At 33.7% G+C, this 17204-nt stretch overlaps 1 protein-coding gene across 1 annotated transcript; it reads right to left on the bottom strand.

Annotated features, from left to right (window-relative positions):
- Positions 1–999: 999 nt before the first annotated feature.
- Positions 1000–8774, bottom strand: LOC132056926 (gamma-interferon-responsive lysosomal thiol protein). Its single transcript, XM_059449338.1, has 5 exons — positions 8433–8774; positions 2006–2071; positions 1693–1833; positions 1386–1478; positions 1000–1290 (listed from the first exon to the last, which is right to left on the bottom strand). The coding sequence occupies exons 1-5, from the start codon at positions 8688–8690 to the stop codon at positions 1156–1158; spliced, it is 693 nt and encodes a 230-aa protein (XP_059305321.1). The 5' UTR covers positions 8691–8774; the 3' UTR covers positions 1000–1155.
- Positions 8775–17204: the final 8430 nt, after the last annotated feature.

The following is a 17204-nucleotide window of genomic DNA, read 5'->3' as shown; positions in this document are numbered from 1 at the left end:
ATTGAAGGAATTTTGATGAACTCCATGTTAGTTAATTCTAATGCACTTGATAATTTGTGAGGTGAATGTATATTATCTGCACATCACTTATAATATAGAATTTATCATAAAAGAACTGACAAAACACCTTATGAATTATGAAAAGGTTATAAACCATCAAAGGATGTGGTGCAGCGGATGGGGCTGGTTCTTCCTTAATCAAAGGTCTCCGATTTGAGCTCTGGGTATTGAAAAATCCTTGATGGGGAACGCTTCCCCCAATGAGCCCTATGCTGCGCGAATCCAAGTTAGTGGGGCTCTAATGCGGGAACCAGATACCGGATGGAAAAACAAAACAAAAAAGAAGAAGAAGATGACTTTTGCATTTATTTTTTGCTATGTTATAGAATATTGGGACTTTTTAACTGAGTTAATTCCTTAAATTGTCACCCAAGTTTGGGGAATTAAGTATAAAAATCACTTTCATTTTTTTTTAGGACAAAAAAGTTACTCAACTATCATTATTTTTCTCAAAGTATACTACACACCTCAAAAGACTCATTCTTTTTTAATTGGCATGACATGTCATTAAAGTCTTCTTTTAAATAATAAACATATTTAACTCATTTAACCAAACTCATGTACTATACCCGATCAAACATGAGGAAATTGGAGGTATGTCAATATGAGGGCTTATAAAGGGGAAATTGGCACATATATACCAATCTATATTTTTAATTGCATAAAAGAATAAGATTGCGTCTCTATTGCTAACATCAGTGGAATATCGAATATCAGTTCTAGTGTACCATTTTCGTCATTTTCTCCGGCTAGTATTGCTCATACATTGGCTAAAACATGTTAGAAGTTGTAAAAAGTTATGTATTTTTGTCTTGCTACCCTTTTCAATCTAATTCTCTCATGCTCAACTCCATCACTTCTTTTCAAAGAATTCAAGAATATTAATCATTTTCCATGACCAAAATTAGGCAAATATCCTCAAATACTCTCTCGCAGATATTGATGGAAGTACCTTTAATTTATTCGCATGAACAGTTGCTACAATATTGCTTGAAGAATACAAATTTAATTGTAAGTTTGTACAATTTGTGCACTCAAAAAATAACTCAACACTCTAACACATTGCAACTGTTTGCATAATTCAGCTATTGGTTATCATCTAAAGCAGACTCGAGGAATACTATCTTGCGCATTAGTTTTATTGATCTCGAGTGCTTTGGTTTTGCAAGCTTGTGGTATATTGCTCCCTCTGTAAGCTTTGCAAATGTATGCTATAAAATTCTGGTAATCCTGCAGCCAAAATTGGAATATCTTCATCCATATCATATTGATCGTAGTCTATAGCGAATGAATATAAAAGAGAGGCAGAGAGATTGAGGACTAACTTCTTGAAGAGGCTGATTATTTACTAGCACCCATGGTACAAATCTGTGATTGGGGTTCAACTTTGCAGTTTCATCTGCATATGCTTGCTCTAGCTGTAAGTTCAGTTCCATTTAGGAATTTATCAATTTCCAGTTGAGTAGAAAGACAAAAAAGTGCAACCAACTTTGAAAGATATATTTTCAGTTTTATGACTTTTGAATGATCAATATGAGTGACAATGATAATTGAAAGCGATGCCTGCGTGATCAACATTTGACTGATAGTACATACAACTTAATAGACAACTACAACAACTTTTGCTCTTACCCGATATCCAAGTCCATTATTGTAGCAATTCTTGATAGGAGTTTGGCTCAAACCAGTTGACGCAAAACAAGATTCCCACGAAGAGTGCCTGTTTTCCAGATGTAACAATTCTACGCACTTTATGAACTTGAAATGTGTTTCCTGTTTCATCAATTACTCAAAGAAACAACTTCTGGAATTAGTTAACTTTGAGTTATTAATTAAATAGCTCACGCTACTGTTCTTATATTCTTATATATAATGCTGACTATTTTCACACTTAATATTTTGTAATTAACTTTTTAATTGCATGGTATGTGCAAGCGGGTGTTACCAGATTTGACCAAACCTTGATAGCACAAGCTTCCACTGTGTTTAGCTGACACTCATCTGTTCCATGCTGCATGTTACATTTAAATTTTAATCATCAAATTGACATGCAATAAAGAATGATAAAAAAAGATAAAGCAACTTGAATTAACAAGAAAAAAAATGGAGCAGGACATCATTCAGTTCCAAGGTCTTGGAGAGAGTTCTTCATTGGGACACTTAAACAGTTTGCCTAGTTTAAGTAATGAACGCACAAAGTAAGATTTAGCATAAGCACTAACCGTTATCGGTCTATGATCACCATTGAACTTGTATACGAGCTTGAATCTGGGGCTATGGGGTGTTGTTAGACTTCAGTTCTTATTCCAATTTCCTGTTTACTTTGCTTTGTTTTTAAGTCGTGTTAGCCTAAGAGTACTTTTGGTATGTGGCGAAAGAATTTCTTTTTTAAAATTTTGTGCTCAATCAAACACGTCATATAAGATGAAACGGGGCGAATATTTATATAGATACTGAAATTTTTAGGATGATCAGTTCGTTACTGCAAAGTAAATAATTCCCATTGCTGATTTCGAGATCAATAAGTAGATGCCTTACTTTCAAAGCAAGTATATTATATTGGTATGAATGAACATATAATTATAGATAATAGAATGTATAAGAATCTTGCCATATGACACGAGTAAAGCAGAGTTAGGTGACACCACTCACTACAACAAATATGATATTTAGCTACGAAAATACTAGCTACGGCGCAAAATTCGTCACTAATTATTCACTTTTCGTGACAAAAGTTATATTTCGTCCTTAAATACATGAGGCACATATTTTTAGTGACGAAACACAAAATTTCGTAGCAAAGTTTTGTCCCCTAAAGTTTCCCTCCAAAAAATGAGTTGGCGCCATTTATTGAGTACTATTAGCCACGAATTTAAAGTCATTAATGATGCACCCAATTTGCGACAGACTGATTTTCGTCCTAAAATTAGTTAAATTTTGGAGACGAAAAACTTTTGTCGCAAAAACTGTGTTGATACATTAGCGACAAATTAGAATTTGTAGTTAATCACTGTAAGTTTTAGCTACAAAATTTTATGTTTAATTGTGACCTTAGTTTTTGTCACTAATAACATAAACAATTAGTGACAGACAATTTATTGTCTCTAATCAACATGCGACTTAGTGACAATAATTTTTTGTCACAAAAAATGCAATGTTTTAAATAGTGACGATTTAAAAGTTGAATGATTTAACTATTGGCGACGAAAAATATTCGTAGCTAAAATTAATGATCTTTGTTTACGATTGTTTATGGTGACAAGTTATCGATGTTCGAATGTCTCCTGATAGCGAACATTTTCAGAAAAAATAGGATATTTATGAAAAAAGCAAAGCAGGGCGAAGAAAGAAGGAATGAGATGATGTTTCAAGTTGGAAAATCAGCCAAATTCAGGCATTTAAAATATGGTTATAATTGTATTTAAATTGTGGCTACTTTATTGCAATTATAATCAAATCTGCAAATCAAATTCAATTCTAGAATCAATTTCAAATACAATTTATAATTTAATCAAATTGAACAACAACTGTCCTGCACATGGAAAATTTCAGATCGGGAAAGGATTCCACCGCCGGTAAAGAAAAAAGGAGAATGAACAACAACTGCCTTGTATATCATTTTCTAGTTTCTCCATAAACAACAACTTTGAACCTTCAACCAAAATTTTGAAGAAATCATAGAGAATAATAAAGAGTAAAAAAAAAAAAAAGATTTAAGTGAAAAATATATGTCAGGCGCATGTATTTCTCCACTTAAACACAGATCTGGTGGTACCATTTCAGGGGGTAATAATACCGTTTAAAAAATAATCGGGGATAGTATGACCCCCGTAAAGTATAGATGTGTTACAACAAATTTGGTCATAGTTTAGGATTTATTTTAGCCATTTTCCCTTTTATATTAAGCAAAATTGTAATTTATTGTTATTGTCTAATATTAGGACATCGTAATCAACTTAAATTTTAGTTATTAAAGTTTTCCTTACTTGAACCACATAAGAAATCCTAAAATTTAGGATTTCAATCAATAGAATTATATTTTGTACAAATTCTTTCCTTTTTTGAATTAAATAGTGCAATAAAAATATCTCACATGTTAGAACGCCTAAAGAGGTTTTCTTCTTTTCTCACATACTGTTTCTTGACTTTTGCCACTACAAATTGATTTTGTTTGGTATTTATTTTATGTTAAATAAATTATTGCCGTTTTTTTTCTTCCAATTCTGATTATGTTTATTTTACTTTAGAGGTAAGTAACATCAATAATTTATTTTTTCTTTTTGGATCTGTGGTTGGTGATTCAAGCATTAAGTCTTATGTTGTTTTCTAAAATATTTTTTCTAGTTATATTGTCTCTCTCCGCTCTTGATTGTCTTGGTCAGTATCCTTTTTTAGTTTCTTAGCATTATCACTTGTTTATAGATTTTGCACCTTAAAATATAAAATTTATAGATATACACATACTAATTTAACATAATTATATAAATTATATACGCTCCCGATATCAATCAATTAATAAGGGAAAATTTCATAAATATATAATTTGGTCACTTATATTATAAAAAAATAGCTCAAAACTTACATGACAAAGCTTTAATCCATATACAATATGGTAAAAGCAACGCTTTGTAAATGTGCTCAAAAAATTTCCATAAAAATTTTGCGCTGAAAAATTCCCTCCTATGTTGCTCTTAAGATGAAATATTTCCCCCCAATTCCTAAAAGGCAAAAATTTCCCTCCTCCCTAAAATCTCAGTGGGTACATCAGTTTTAGGGCTTCTCGCTTCTACATCTCCGCTATCGACGCCAGCGACTTTGTTGAATTGTGGTCCTTATACAACCCTAGGTACTGACTACCGGTATTTCCCTCCTCACTAATTTCACCTTTTTCTTATTTTGCACCTTCTCACCAGTTTTATCGTCAGTTTCTGTTCTGGGTACTCCGCAATTTCATGTTTTTCTCGTTTCTTTGTGTAGAAAGTAGTAAAGTACATTCAATTTAGCAGTCTCGTGAATGATTTTGTTGAGTTTCTTTCTTTTTAGTAATTATTGTGCTATCTGTTCCTGGTCCAGTTAAATTCCCAAAAGGGTTCTCTTTGTTGTTTATATTGAAAATGTTTGGAACGTGTCTCAATTTTCTGCACGTCATCTTGTGGGAGGCTAGGCTAATTTTCTCAATTATGTTGCAATTTTGTTGAATGTCTACAAAAGAATCCAAATGGCTTCTCTTCCTTTTTCTTCTCTAAGTTGTTGTTTTCTTCTTGCTAATACTAGTTCACCATAATTTAGAGATGTAATTTTATATTCCATTTATTTTTACTAATGCCCTTTCAGAATTCATAGCCTAGTTTCAGTTTCCATGTTAATTCTGATTTTTGTTTTAGTAAGAAATAACAGATCTATTAAATGATAAATTGAATACATATATAACATTGGATTTGGCATCATGTTTTTGTTCCACTTGTTCCATAGCTTATAATAACATCTTCAGAAGTATACAAGAACAGTCTTTGGATTGGAAGTAAGAAAAGCAAGGTTAAATGAGTTGTCTACGGTATTGTGACTTGATCTTTAATTAGTTGACTGCTCCTGGTGCTTTGAATCCAGAACTGTTAAAGCTTGTGGGACTCTTTCAGCTTTTGGAACCTATTGGGTGGTGAGAGTGGGCTATTCAAAAGCTTAAAGTTGATATCTTTTAGTTATGTGCTGATGCTAAATTTTGCTTGATTAACAGGTGACGATATCCTTAACTATTGATATTAATATTGTAAATTCTTGGAACTCTAATGCTTCAGCTTTGGCTAATTTAGGAGCCAAATCATCAATAACCGAACTACCAACCTGGATCACGGATCCATTTAAGGTATTCACATAGACACCAAATTTTGTTTTATTGCTCTATTTTGTTATAGATGGACTCTGTGATTGTATTGGTTGGGATTTTCTATATTTTTACCAAGGTTCTAGATTGAGGATTTTAGGATGGTGTTGATATTTGCAAGTTTGTGGTTAGACTTTTTATGGGTTCTTTTCTTGATGAATCAAAGGAGTAAAGCTTCTATTTAATTTCTCTTTGTTTATTTCTTCTCCTCCATCATCACCTTCTTATTTATTTTCTTTCATTCACTAATCCTATCACCATTGCTTTGAATTGAAGTCCTTATTGATCAATATCTATTTTTGTGGCTTCATTCTTGGAGCACAAGTAGCATATTCAGAAACTGATGAAACGTCCACTACTGTTGATCACCTTCAGATAAAGCAGGATATGACATTTAATTGGGAAAAATCTCCTCACTTCATCTGTGAAGTTGACTAAATACAATTATTTCATCTCCATACTTAGAGGAAAGATAGTCATAACTCTAAGAGAGCTACTACATTCTTGGTGAAACTAGAAAAAGTGCGACCGGTGCAATGAGTCACCTTTGGCGGGTGAGCTACTACATTCTTGGTGAAAAAGTTATAGAAAGACAAATAGAAAAGTTCCATTCTCTGTCATTAATAGCAAAATTAATTTAGTGGTAAACTTTTGCTTAGTTACTAATGAGATTTTTTTATTTTGATGAAAAGCAAATGTAGCCATGTTTAGAAAGGCAAATAGAAAAGCCCCATTCTCTGGTTGTGTTCTCTTAGATTTCTACATGTTAATGTTTCTTCTTTTTCCATGATATCAAGTTCTTTTTCATAAGGCTTTTGCCTACAAAAAAATGATTAGGCTTGTGATAGCTGATTGTTCCTTATTCATTTGGTGGTAATTATAGCCCAGGTATCTTAAGATTTGATTGCTCCCATCAATTGGGAAGTGGCAGCCCTTCCGAATTTGGACAAAGATCTTTTTTCCTTGCTGGTGTGGTTAATGCAATAACTCAGGTTAGTTCTTTTCTCTCTTCTTTTTAATCTTGACAAAGTAAGCATTTTAATTGATAAGCATCCTGAGGCTTCATATCATGGAAGCTAACATAATCAATAATTTGCTCTTATAGTTTATTTCTATATAATGCTTATCCCTTTGGAAAATCTACTTTAATTAGTTACTACTGTCTCAAGTCGGCTACTCCATTCATAACGATGAGCACGATCTTTGAGACAATGTATTTGCTAGATTGCTCCAAGATTTTCTGCTATTTATTTCGACATTGCGAGTTTCGTATGATGAAAATCCAAGAAATAAATGGTTAGAATTTTCTTATTTCTAAACCTGTTTTATCCAAGCTGCATGGTCCCCAAGTAAGCTTAAATGTTCATTCCACGTCTTATGAGTGTCCTATGATTTGCTATCCTTAATGAGTACTGTTAACTAGACATGAGTTTCCTGGAAGTTTAATAATGAAGTTGTTTAACTTCTCTTTCATTTTCTCTATGCAGGAGTTGTGTAGCAATACTCTTGAGCGTGTTATCAATAGGTTGAAAATGGCAGCTCAAAATTCGTTCGCTTGAAAGTGGAAGGAGCTCACAAGATAGGAGAAAGATGCTATGATTAAATTACATTGTATTTTTCAAGATAATCACATTTTTATCACAGGACATACTATTTTGTCATAAGTTGATTATATTTGTGAATAAACTTTGTATTTGTCCTAGAATTGCCTTATGATGAATAGTATATAATATGATTCATTCTTTAACTACAAATTAAATTTGTGTTTTATCATAATTGTTATTGTCACTAATCACGACAATTTACAGTGACAATTTTATTGTGTTAGTAAACAAAAGTATCTTTAGTGACGACATGATAGGTTTCAACTACAAAATTTTAAACCATTTTTGTAAAGCAAAGTTGTCACTAATTTATATATTTGGGGACGAAATATCTTTTCGTCTATAAAAGGTAGTCTTTGGTGATGAAATTATTTTTGTTTAACTACGAAATATATATAACTTTAGTGACAATTGGCGTCGTCACTAATTAAACTGAAAAATTAGTGACGAGGAAGTTTTGTCGGCATTAATAACCTTTTTAGTGACGAAAACACACTATTAGCTACAATTTTTTTATACTTTTCTTGACGAATGAGATCGTCATAAATATTATGCATTTGGGGACAAAAATGAATTTCGTAGTTAATGCAACTTTATTTAGCGACGAAACACTAAATTGTCTTTGTATACATTTAGCGACGCGCTTTTAGGGACGAACGACTGACGAATTTTTTTTCGTCACGAAAGATATTTTGTGACGAAATATAAATTTTAAGTGACAAAATAATTTGTCACTGATAATCAAATTTGTTGTAGTGACTTGGTTTAAGGTCTCTTCACCAGTGGCTAGAATGGGTCTTAAAGCTTAACAAGGTTAAGGAAGTAAGGAGCTAACCAAATAAACTGAAAATCTCTACAAGCTGAAGTTTGGAGAAAAGAAATGGAACCTGGCAAATCCAGCTGGTGTTAGGTGCAATTTGGGTATTACCCCAAGGAACAAGCCTAAGATTCACAATTGAACCAAGATCTGTTTGAAGAACCTTAACTAATTGGTTCACAATGAAATCTGCACAGTACGGACACAAGGATTCATAGTACAAGGACAAGTTAACTTTGTCTTGTGAAGACACATGAGATTGAAACATGAGCAATGGAATCAAAGCAAATGTAATGATAAGTCTAGTGATTTGATTATGTGATGCCATTTCCCCTTGTGGAACTAATACTTTTTTCTTCTGATCTTTTTATCCTGTTTCTGTACTCAAGTTTCCAACTTTTTCTTTTTCAGTTTGCTTTAGCTTTTACACCTACCTGCCCTTCCATTCCTCACCCCACCTACCACAATAAATTCTTGAATTATTAACTTCTGAAATTTCAGGTATGGTAGATACGCAACAAGAAAAAAAAAAGGAGTTATTATTAGTCATCTGCTTTGGAATTAGTACAACGAGTAGTAACCTTGTTTTACCGGCTAGAGTTAATACTTTTGTCATGTTGAAAATGTAAATACAAGAATTATTAGGCGGACAGGTTCACAGAATCTGCTTTGATTTTAACCATCTTGATTAGAGCTAAAATGGATGGCTAGACTTGATCTATGGTATAAAAAAAAGGGCCAAGTTTAATATATCCAAGAATTACTCATGGAATCCCTGTCTTGACCTAACTTTCTTCTCATCATTTCACAAGAAGTTAAATTAGGAAATTTCTAACTTTTGTTTACCAGTTTAGGGCAATGGGCATAATAGTAACAACTATGCCTCAATCCAAAACAAGTTCGAACCGGCTACTATATGAATCCTCATTGTCCTTGTCTCTCCTCATACCAATACAATATTATAAGAGACAGTTAAAAAAATAAAAGAAAAAAGGACTGGAAGATCTCTATATTTTCTACTAGCAGATAAATTATAAAGCCATGGAACTAAAGTAAACCTAATGAAATGACTATTTAATTTCAACTAAGTGATATTGCCTATTTAACCTTTTTTCTTGCAAATGTGCCTTATTTTTGGCTAAATCTACATGTATTACAAAAGTGATAGTAGGTTTTCCGAAACAACTTCCTTTCATGTGATTTTAGGTCTATCTCATCCTCTTTTTAGCATGCCACGCACCATAATTTTACAACTTGGGACCTTATGGCCAATATGGTAGTGTTTTGATGGCCCATACCAATTCAATATTAGTTAAAGGCAAGTCCAGATATGACTAACTTTATTCCACACATACTTCTGATCAGTCTTTTCCAGTAAAAGCACCTTAAGCTTTAGAAGAGTGCTTCTTACTTTATTCTGAAATGACTCATCAGAATTTTCTTCCACACAATTGAAAAAGAGGGAAGGGTGCTTATGTTCTGCAAAATCAAAATTTATGTAAGTGATGTAACTCTCATGGATAGAACAGTTTCTGATCTTATTGAACAAACTATTCCAAAGTTACATTTTAGCAGTATCTCATTATATTATGATTATGGTTATATCTCCTTGGATTTTTCGACTTCCTGAGGGAATGATTGGCAGATTGCAGGAGGTGTGGGTCCTGTATAAGTATAATCCTTACATACATATTTTTCATAATTCTGATAATCCTGCAGTTACAACTTGCAATAATGTATTGGATTTAATTGCTGAACAATAATAAAAGGTTTATTATTAAATAATAAAAGATGAGACGTTGAAAACTAACAAGTCCAAGAGGATTGTTGTTCACTAGCACCCATGGGAGAAATTTATGAGGAGGATTAAGACTAGCTGTTTCGTTGGCATAGTTCACTTCAAGCTGCACCGATTTCTTTGCGTTAGCGAAGTTAGTTTAAAGAAATAATCTTATTTATTGCATATTGATAAATATTTTGGAGCCATTTCACGGAGGGTCATTCAGTTTCTAATTTATTGCACCAAAATCATAAAACTAATTTTTGTAACGGCAAAATAACTCAACTATACCTGTATATCACAAAATGTAAAAAATGCCAAAACTAAAATGGTAAATTTAGTTCTCAAACAAGTAGGCTTCCACTTTATCAACTATTTAATGCAATACCTATCTAGCCCCACTGCAAGAAAATGGACTTTTGTGGCGATAATAGTCGCCACAGATGACAAAATAACTCGCCACCAGAAGTTCGGTTCTGTGGCGACCAATATCGCTACAAAAGCTTATTAGATCGCCACGAAAATCACTCACGAAAAGTGTTGCAAGAAAGGGTCGCCACAAAAACTTGCATTAGCGACAGTTTAGCTGCCACAAAAGTTTAGAGTTTTTGAAAGTCTATTCGTGGCAACAAGGGTCGCCGCTATCGCCTCTTTTAAAACCAAAAAAAAATTGATAGGCTGGTGTATTCCTGCTAATTGCCCAACAATATTAAAAATATAACAAACCCCGCCAATACTTTTTCCTTCATATTTTATTAGAATAATTAATAGTACATACATATTTGTGGCGACTTAAGTACAGTTGCCACTAAAAGGTTATATTTTGTGGAGACTTTTAGAATCGCCACTAAAACTATCATTTTCTGCGGCAACGGCCTGGAGTCACCACAATAACCTTACTTTTGTGGCAACTATATTTGTCTCCACCTTGTAGTGCACCCAAGAAAAGAAAAAATGAAATTCGATTTAGTGTGATATATAGGCATAGTTGTGTTTCGAATGCAAATTAGAGTATAGATAGGGGGGATGCAGCCTTTAACTTTCGGGTTTACGTGAACTCAGTAATTTTTACGTAAATTCTATATTTGTTTTAAGAAATCTCCTAAATATACATAAATATTTGACCAAGAACCTAGTTATTATCTTATATTAATTTGAGGTCGCCATAAAAATCCATAAACTCCATAGCCTGAATCCGCTTCTAAGTATAGAACAAGTGAGTGATGTAATTGGGGAGAATAAAGAAAATTTAAGTAAATCATGAAAAAACTGGCATCTATTCCATCAGTGCTCTAGTGACAAAGAGTAACGTTATCAGAATATTGATTCAGGGATTTAAAGCACTTTCGCCCACTTTGTTTTCTTGCCTAACAAAGCTAGATTCACAACACATGCAATAAACTTGTAATGTATTTCCTGCAACACAAAATATAAAATGTAGATAAGAAAACAACATATTTTACCCTAAAACAAAAAAAAAACATTACCAAAAAAAATAAAAAAATCAACTACTCTGAACTGACTATTTAACAAAAGACTTATTCAGATGGTTTAGACTTTAACTTTTATATACTGACGGGCCAAGAGATTATCTCATATCGTCTAAATAATCACTATAAATAATTGTCCATAATAAGTGAAACTGTAACCTCAAAAGACGGGTTATCTGCTACAACATATAACATGTCAAAGTGTTGATAATGTAAAAGTTCCTTAATTATTTTGTCAGTATACATAAGTTATATAAATATAGCTTACCAGGGTCGGCTCTAGCCGTAGGCCACTAAGGCACATACCTTAGGCCCCCAATTTTGCGAAGGCCCCAAATTTTACCAAGTTCAACTTATATGTTAATTTTTTTCTTAAAGAAAATTGATTATTTATGATAAAAAGTACAACATTTTTTTTTATAAATTTATATTATTATATCTCCATACCCTTTCGAATAGAAGAAATCAGGAAAATAAATATTTGTCTATTTACTTTATGTGCTCTAATACTCACATTATTTTATTCTCTTTAACTCCTTTTGGATTGTCTTTCTTCAAATCTCTGATAAGTTATACTCCGTCAAAAATATGAGTCAATAACCGTAAAGTGTTGAACAAAGTGATCGAATTGCAAATTCTCTTTTTGTTTCTTCTTAGGTTTTCAAGCGTTGCAGCAAGCATATTGAAGCGAGATATACCAAGTTATCAACTTCTAAAATCAGATTTTATCATTATAACTCTATTATTTTTATCTAAAATTTGTCAACTTATTGCTTATAGAATTATGTTAATAGTTCCTGTAATAATTGCCTCAATAGAAGAATGTTTTTCAACATTGAAATCGATAAAATCTTACTTAAAATTAACAATTAAAAAGACAAAATTATTGAAAGAAATCTACTATAAAATAAATTATTAAGTAATGATTTTGCATCTAAAAAAAAGGTTAGAAAAATAGATTTCAAATGAATATGTATGAAGTTTGTTTAGGTTTTAGGCCTCCAATTAAAGTCACTTTATGTCTCCAATTCCGTTGAGCCGCCCCTATAGCTTACCCAAAGAATTGCGCGGATTACCATCACATGGATTGGTCTTTAATTATTGCCCCTCAAATCACGGGTCATTAATTTTTGCCCCTACTTCTCATTTAGTGAAAATTTGTGGGCCAATGTATCCTTATTCGCTGGTCTACGAAATCAGAGATTTTGGGTTCGAACACCAGCAGAGTTTAAAAAAAAAATCAAAAGACAAAAAACTATGCCTATTCAGAATAAAGTTATGCCTCAAGACATAATTATGTAGTATCCTACAGAACTATGCCGGACAAGGCATAGTTTCTATGTAGTTACATATAAACAATGCCTTAAGGCATAGTTCTGTAGGATAACTTAATTTCCAAAGAACTATGCCGGAAAATGCATAGTTTCTATGTAACTTAATTTCTATGTTACATAAAAACTATGTTTTGTCTGACATAATTTTGTAAAAATTAAGTTATACTACAATACTATACCGGAAAAGGCATATAACAGAACTATGTCTTAAGGCATAACTTTGCCCGAATAGGCATAGTGTCTAATGAAAACCTCCCCTTGCGAATATTTTTTATTTACTCTGCGGGGATTTGAGCCCAGAATGTCCGTGATATTTTCGGCCACTTTTTTATTACTTAAAGTGACAAAGGATAAAAAATTAAAGACCAACGATTTGAGGGGCAAAAATTAAAGACCACCCCTGAAATAGGGCATTTGTGCGAATAGCCCTAGCTTACCACGTCAAGCCATTCATGAATCATTTTTTTGCGTGGATTTCCTTCAAAGGCGTTTGTCTTTAATTTTTGCCCCTCAAATCGATGGCCTTTAATTTTTGGCCCACGCTTAAAAAAGTGATCGAAAATACTCCGAGGTTCTGGGTTCGAATCCTTGCTAAGGTAGAATTTGTCTTAAGGCATAACTAAATGGGAAAATTTCACTTATAAGCAATTTAAGGGTCAAAATAACATATTCATAGCCCATATTTTAAATTACACACCTACAGCCCAACATTTCATGGCCCAACTTGAATATTCACCTTTATACAACAATATACAACTTTATACACCTATCAGATAATGTATACTTGCATGTATGAAAGTGTATAATAATGTATAAGACTAGTATACAATATTACACAACAATATATAACTTTATACATCTACTGTAGACAATGTATAAACCTTGTATAAAAGTGTATAATAATGTATAAGACTAGTAAAAAACTGAAACGGAAAAAAATGGCTATGGCGGGTAATTAAAAAAAGATGGGCTAAAATGGGTAAATATTTTGCCACAATTGGCATACAGTGTAAAATTCCCTAACTAAATTCTGCATTCAGTTATTCCTTAAGGCAAATTCTGCCTTATAAGTTCGCAAGGCAAATTTGTTTTTTTACTCTGGCCTAATTTGCTATGAAAATTTACCTTGCGAATTATTTTTTTACACTCTACTGGGGTTCAAACCCATAATCTCAGGGTTATTTTCGGCCACTTAAAGTGTCGAAGGGCAAAAATTAAAGACCATCAATTTGAGGGACAGAAATTAAAGACCATCCCCGAATAATGGCATTTGTGCGAATGACCCTTCATGAATAGCACAAGCCTCCAGCATGTTCAGCTCACACTCCTCTACGCCATTCTGCATATTTCAGAACTTAAAGTTATTCATTATTTATACAACTGAAATTCAAGGTATAATATCGAAAGAACTCGTACACAAAAACAAGTAATTAAGATACAAATGTGAACAAGAAAAAGGGAATGCCAATGGTATATATACTCATATAACCTGCCAAATCCAGCTACTTCTATCAGTGAGTTCAGTGTCACCCCAAGGGACCAGCCTAAGATTGATAATTGAGATGAGATCCGTTGCAAAAATATTAGACAGGTTCCCCACTAAAAACCTTTCACAATATGGACAAAGGGCACCTATTGAAAGGTTTACTTCCTGATCATCAGGAAGAACTTCGAGTTGTTTTAGTATCAACATCCTCATATTCTTCATAGTCTGAGAAAGCATTTGACCAATATATTAAGCACAAGCAAGAAACAGAAAACCAAGAATGTAAAAGTTAGCTTTTTATGAGAAACCATTTTACATTACACTATTACAACTGAAGCACAATTTTTGAAATTTGTTACTGGTGAAATGATACTCAAGGTAGTTAGCACCATGTCCTTTTAAAGAATCTATCTTTTGCCACTCAAGTCAAACTTTTTTAATGTCTTCAGTTACACAAAGATTATGCTTTCTGATGACATATGCATTTACATATTAAGTCTAACTTATATATATTGACAGTGTGAATAATATTTATACTATCAGATTTTTTATAACGTAATTATAGGTCAATCTGTATGATACTCCCTCCATCCATTTTTACTTGTCTTGTATTGACTTGGCACACCTTTTAGGAGTCATAAATAAAATGACAATTTTACTGTATCACCCCTAATTATTACTAATGTTACACCTCATAGTCGTATACGTGAAATCTATTGGGCAGTAGTTGGTTAAGTTTAGACGTGGCGCATTCATCTCATGGTTACGAGGGTTTGAGTTCATATAATAATCTATGGAAGACTCGGGGGCCAAGCAAATCAAGGAAATTAAGTTTGTCGTAAAATCTGAAACAGGATTTTGAGTCAACTTTGGAGGGGCATATCTCCATGTGTATTAGGAGTTTTTAGGTGTTTCAAAATCCTAAAATGAAGTTCGTCAAGTCTAGGTTATAATTCAACAAACCGCTCGTCGATAGGATATCGGAGTAGAGAATTATAGACGTTACAAAGCGAGCCGATAAAGCGGAAATGAAGCGCTACGATCGTAGCTACAGTGCCGCCGCCTCAGCCCCTATATAAAGGGTTAAAACCTCATTTTTTTTCATCCAACACTCTCCAAAAACTTCCAGTAACTTCAGCTCCAAAAGTCTCTCAAATATTACATAGAAGTGGGGATCTTGAGCAAAATTCAAGCTCCGGAGTACTAATCGAAGACCGGACAACTTGTAGTCGCGATTATCATATCGTTTTGTGTTAGAGTTAGCTTGGGAACAAGTGATTATTGAAGATCTTTCCACTTTAGTGAATATACCGTATGAATCCTTGAATTTCTTCCTTTATTAACCTTGATCAACGAATAGTTGTAAAAATAAAAGTCATAGTTTGTTGTGTTGAGGTTGTTGGCTTATGGATGAAGTTTGAAGAGAAATTGGTATGAAAAATATATATAATTGTCTTGTGGAATGTTGAGGATGTTGTTGTTAATGTTGTTGGTATTGTTTGGAAGTTGTTTTAGCATTTGGAGGAAGTCGACGATATAGGGGAGGTCTTTGCCAAATTTTCGTAACCTAAACTTAGTCTTCCGTGATTAGTACTTATGAGTTGATGGAAAGGCGATGAAAATATGATTACTGATATATTTCTCGATATATATATATAGGCTCGGGTGAAGGGCAAGCCTCGATATAAGGAATTCTTTAAGTGGTGGCTCGACGGATAAGGTATGTAAGGTCTTCGTTTCCCTCTTCCCTTGGCACGAATCCAATTAGTACATAAACACGAGCGTTCCATTACAAATTCCATTTCATTCTTATGCTTTGTATTTTCAATCTTAAGGTTTTTGTCGTTTGATTGGTTTTAAGACATTATTTCACTCATCGTCATCGATTAATCCTTTGGACTCGATATGAATTTCATAAACTATTCGGGGCTTAACGACCTTATGTCACCCCGAAAGGCCAAGAATCGATCCTTGAATTCTCATTCAAACCCGGACCTCGAACATTGCGGAAGGAAGGACGAGTTCGCGAGAAAGTTTCAGGACACGCGTGCTTCCTTCCGCATCGCGGAAGGAAAGCGGAACTCGTGATCCCTTGTTTTCGATTCGGTCCCAATAATGGTATATACGTATATATAAATGTATTGCACTATTTTACTACACCGTGCCGCGCTATAGTCGGCCGGGCATGGCGTGTAGATGCGCACACCACTGCAGTGGGCATGTTATGATGTTGCCCCAGACGTGGGAGGCCCGGACGCGGGCTAATGATGATAACACCGAGCCTTAATGGCCGGGAATGATTTTACATATATGACACCGAGCCTTACCGCCGGGCATGGATACTTGATGTGGCGTGATTTTTACGCCACAACCGATACTTTTCAGCTATAAGTTTTACTTGTTGTTAAGCAAGTCGGTGTGATTTTACGTGTTTTTTAGTGTTTTTCAGGTAAAGGAACGGATACGGCACAAACACGGTTGAAGGCGACTCCGGTCGTAAATTGAAGTTTACGGCTCGTATTCCACAATACGGCCGTATTCCATGGTCGTGTTAAAGAATAAGAGAACCGAAACTCGAAGTTGAAAGCTGGTGATTTACGAGCTCGGTTTCGGACCGTATTTCGGTTTACGGTCCGTATTCCATTTCGTATTTAACCGCCGAGTTAGCGTAAAGTCCGATTTTTTTGAAAGAGCGGCGACGAGGTTTACGACCGGTAAAAAAGTGGTTTGCTGGTCCGTATCTTAGAAGATT

The sequence above is a fragment of the Lycium ferocissimum genome, chromosome 5 (assembly GCF_029784015.1).
Source record: "Lycium ferocissimum isolate CSIRO_LF1 chromosome 5, AGI_CSIRO_Lferr_CH_V1, whole genome shotgun sequence".
NCBI classification, from domain to species: domain Eukaryota; kingdom Viridiplantae; phylum Streptophyta; class Magnoliopsida; order Solanales; family Solanaceae; genus Lycium; species Lycium ferocissimum.
Note: the sequence above shows the minus strand (reverse complement) of the source record. Positions and strands in the feature narration are given on the sequence as shown.

What these genes read in the sequence shown, in the direction of transcription:
- LOC132056926 (XM_059449338.1), bottom strand. Translation starts at nt 8,690, where the DNA reads ATGGCATCACATAATCAAATCACTAGACTTATCATTACATTTGCTTTG. An exon ending in ACACCAGCTGGATTTGCCAG is followed by an intron (nt 2,072 to 8,432) that starts GTTCCATTTCTT and finishes TGTAACATGCAG; the next exon opens with CATGGAACAGATGAGTGTCA. An exon ending in ATAATGGACTTGGATATCGG is followed by an intron (nt 1,479 to 1,692) that starts GTAAGAGCAAAA and finishes CTGAACTTACAG; the next exon opens with CTAGAGCAAGCATATGCAGA.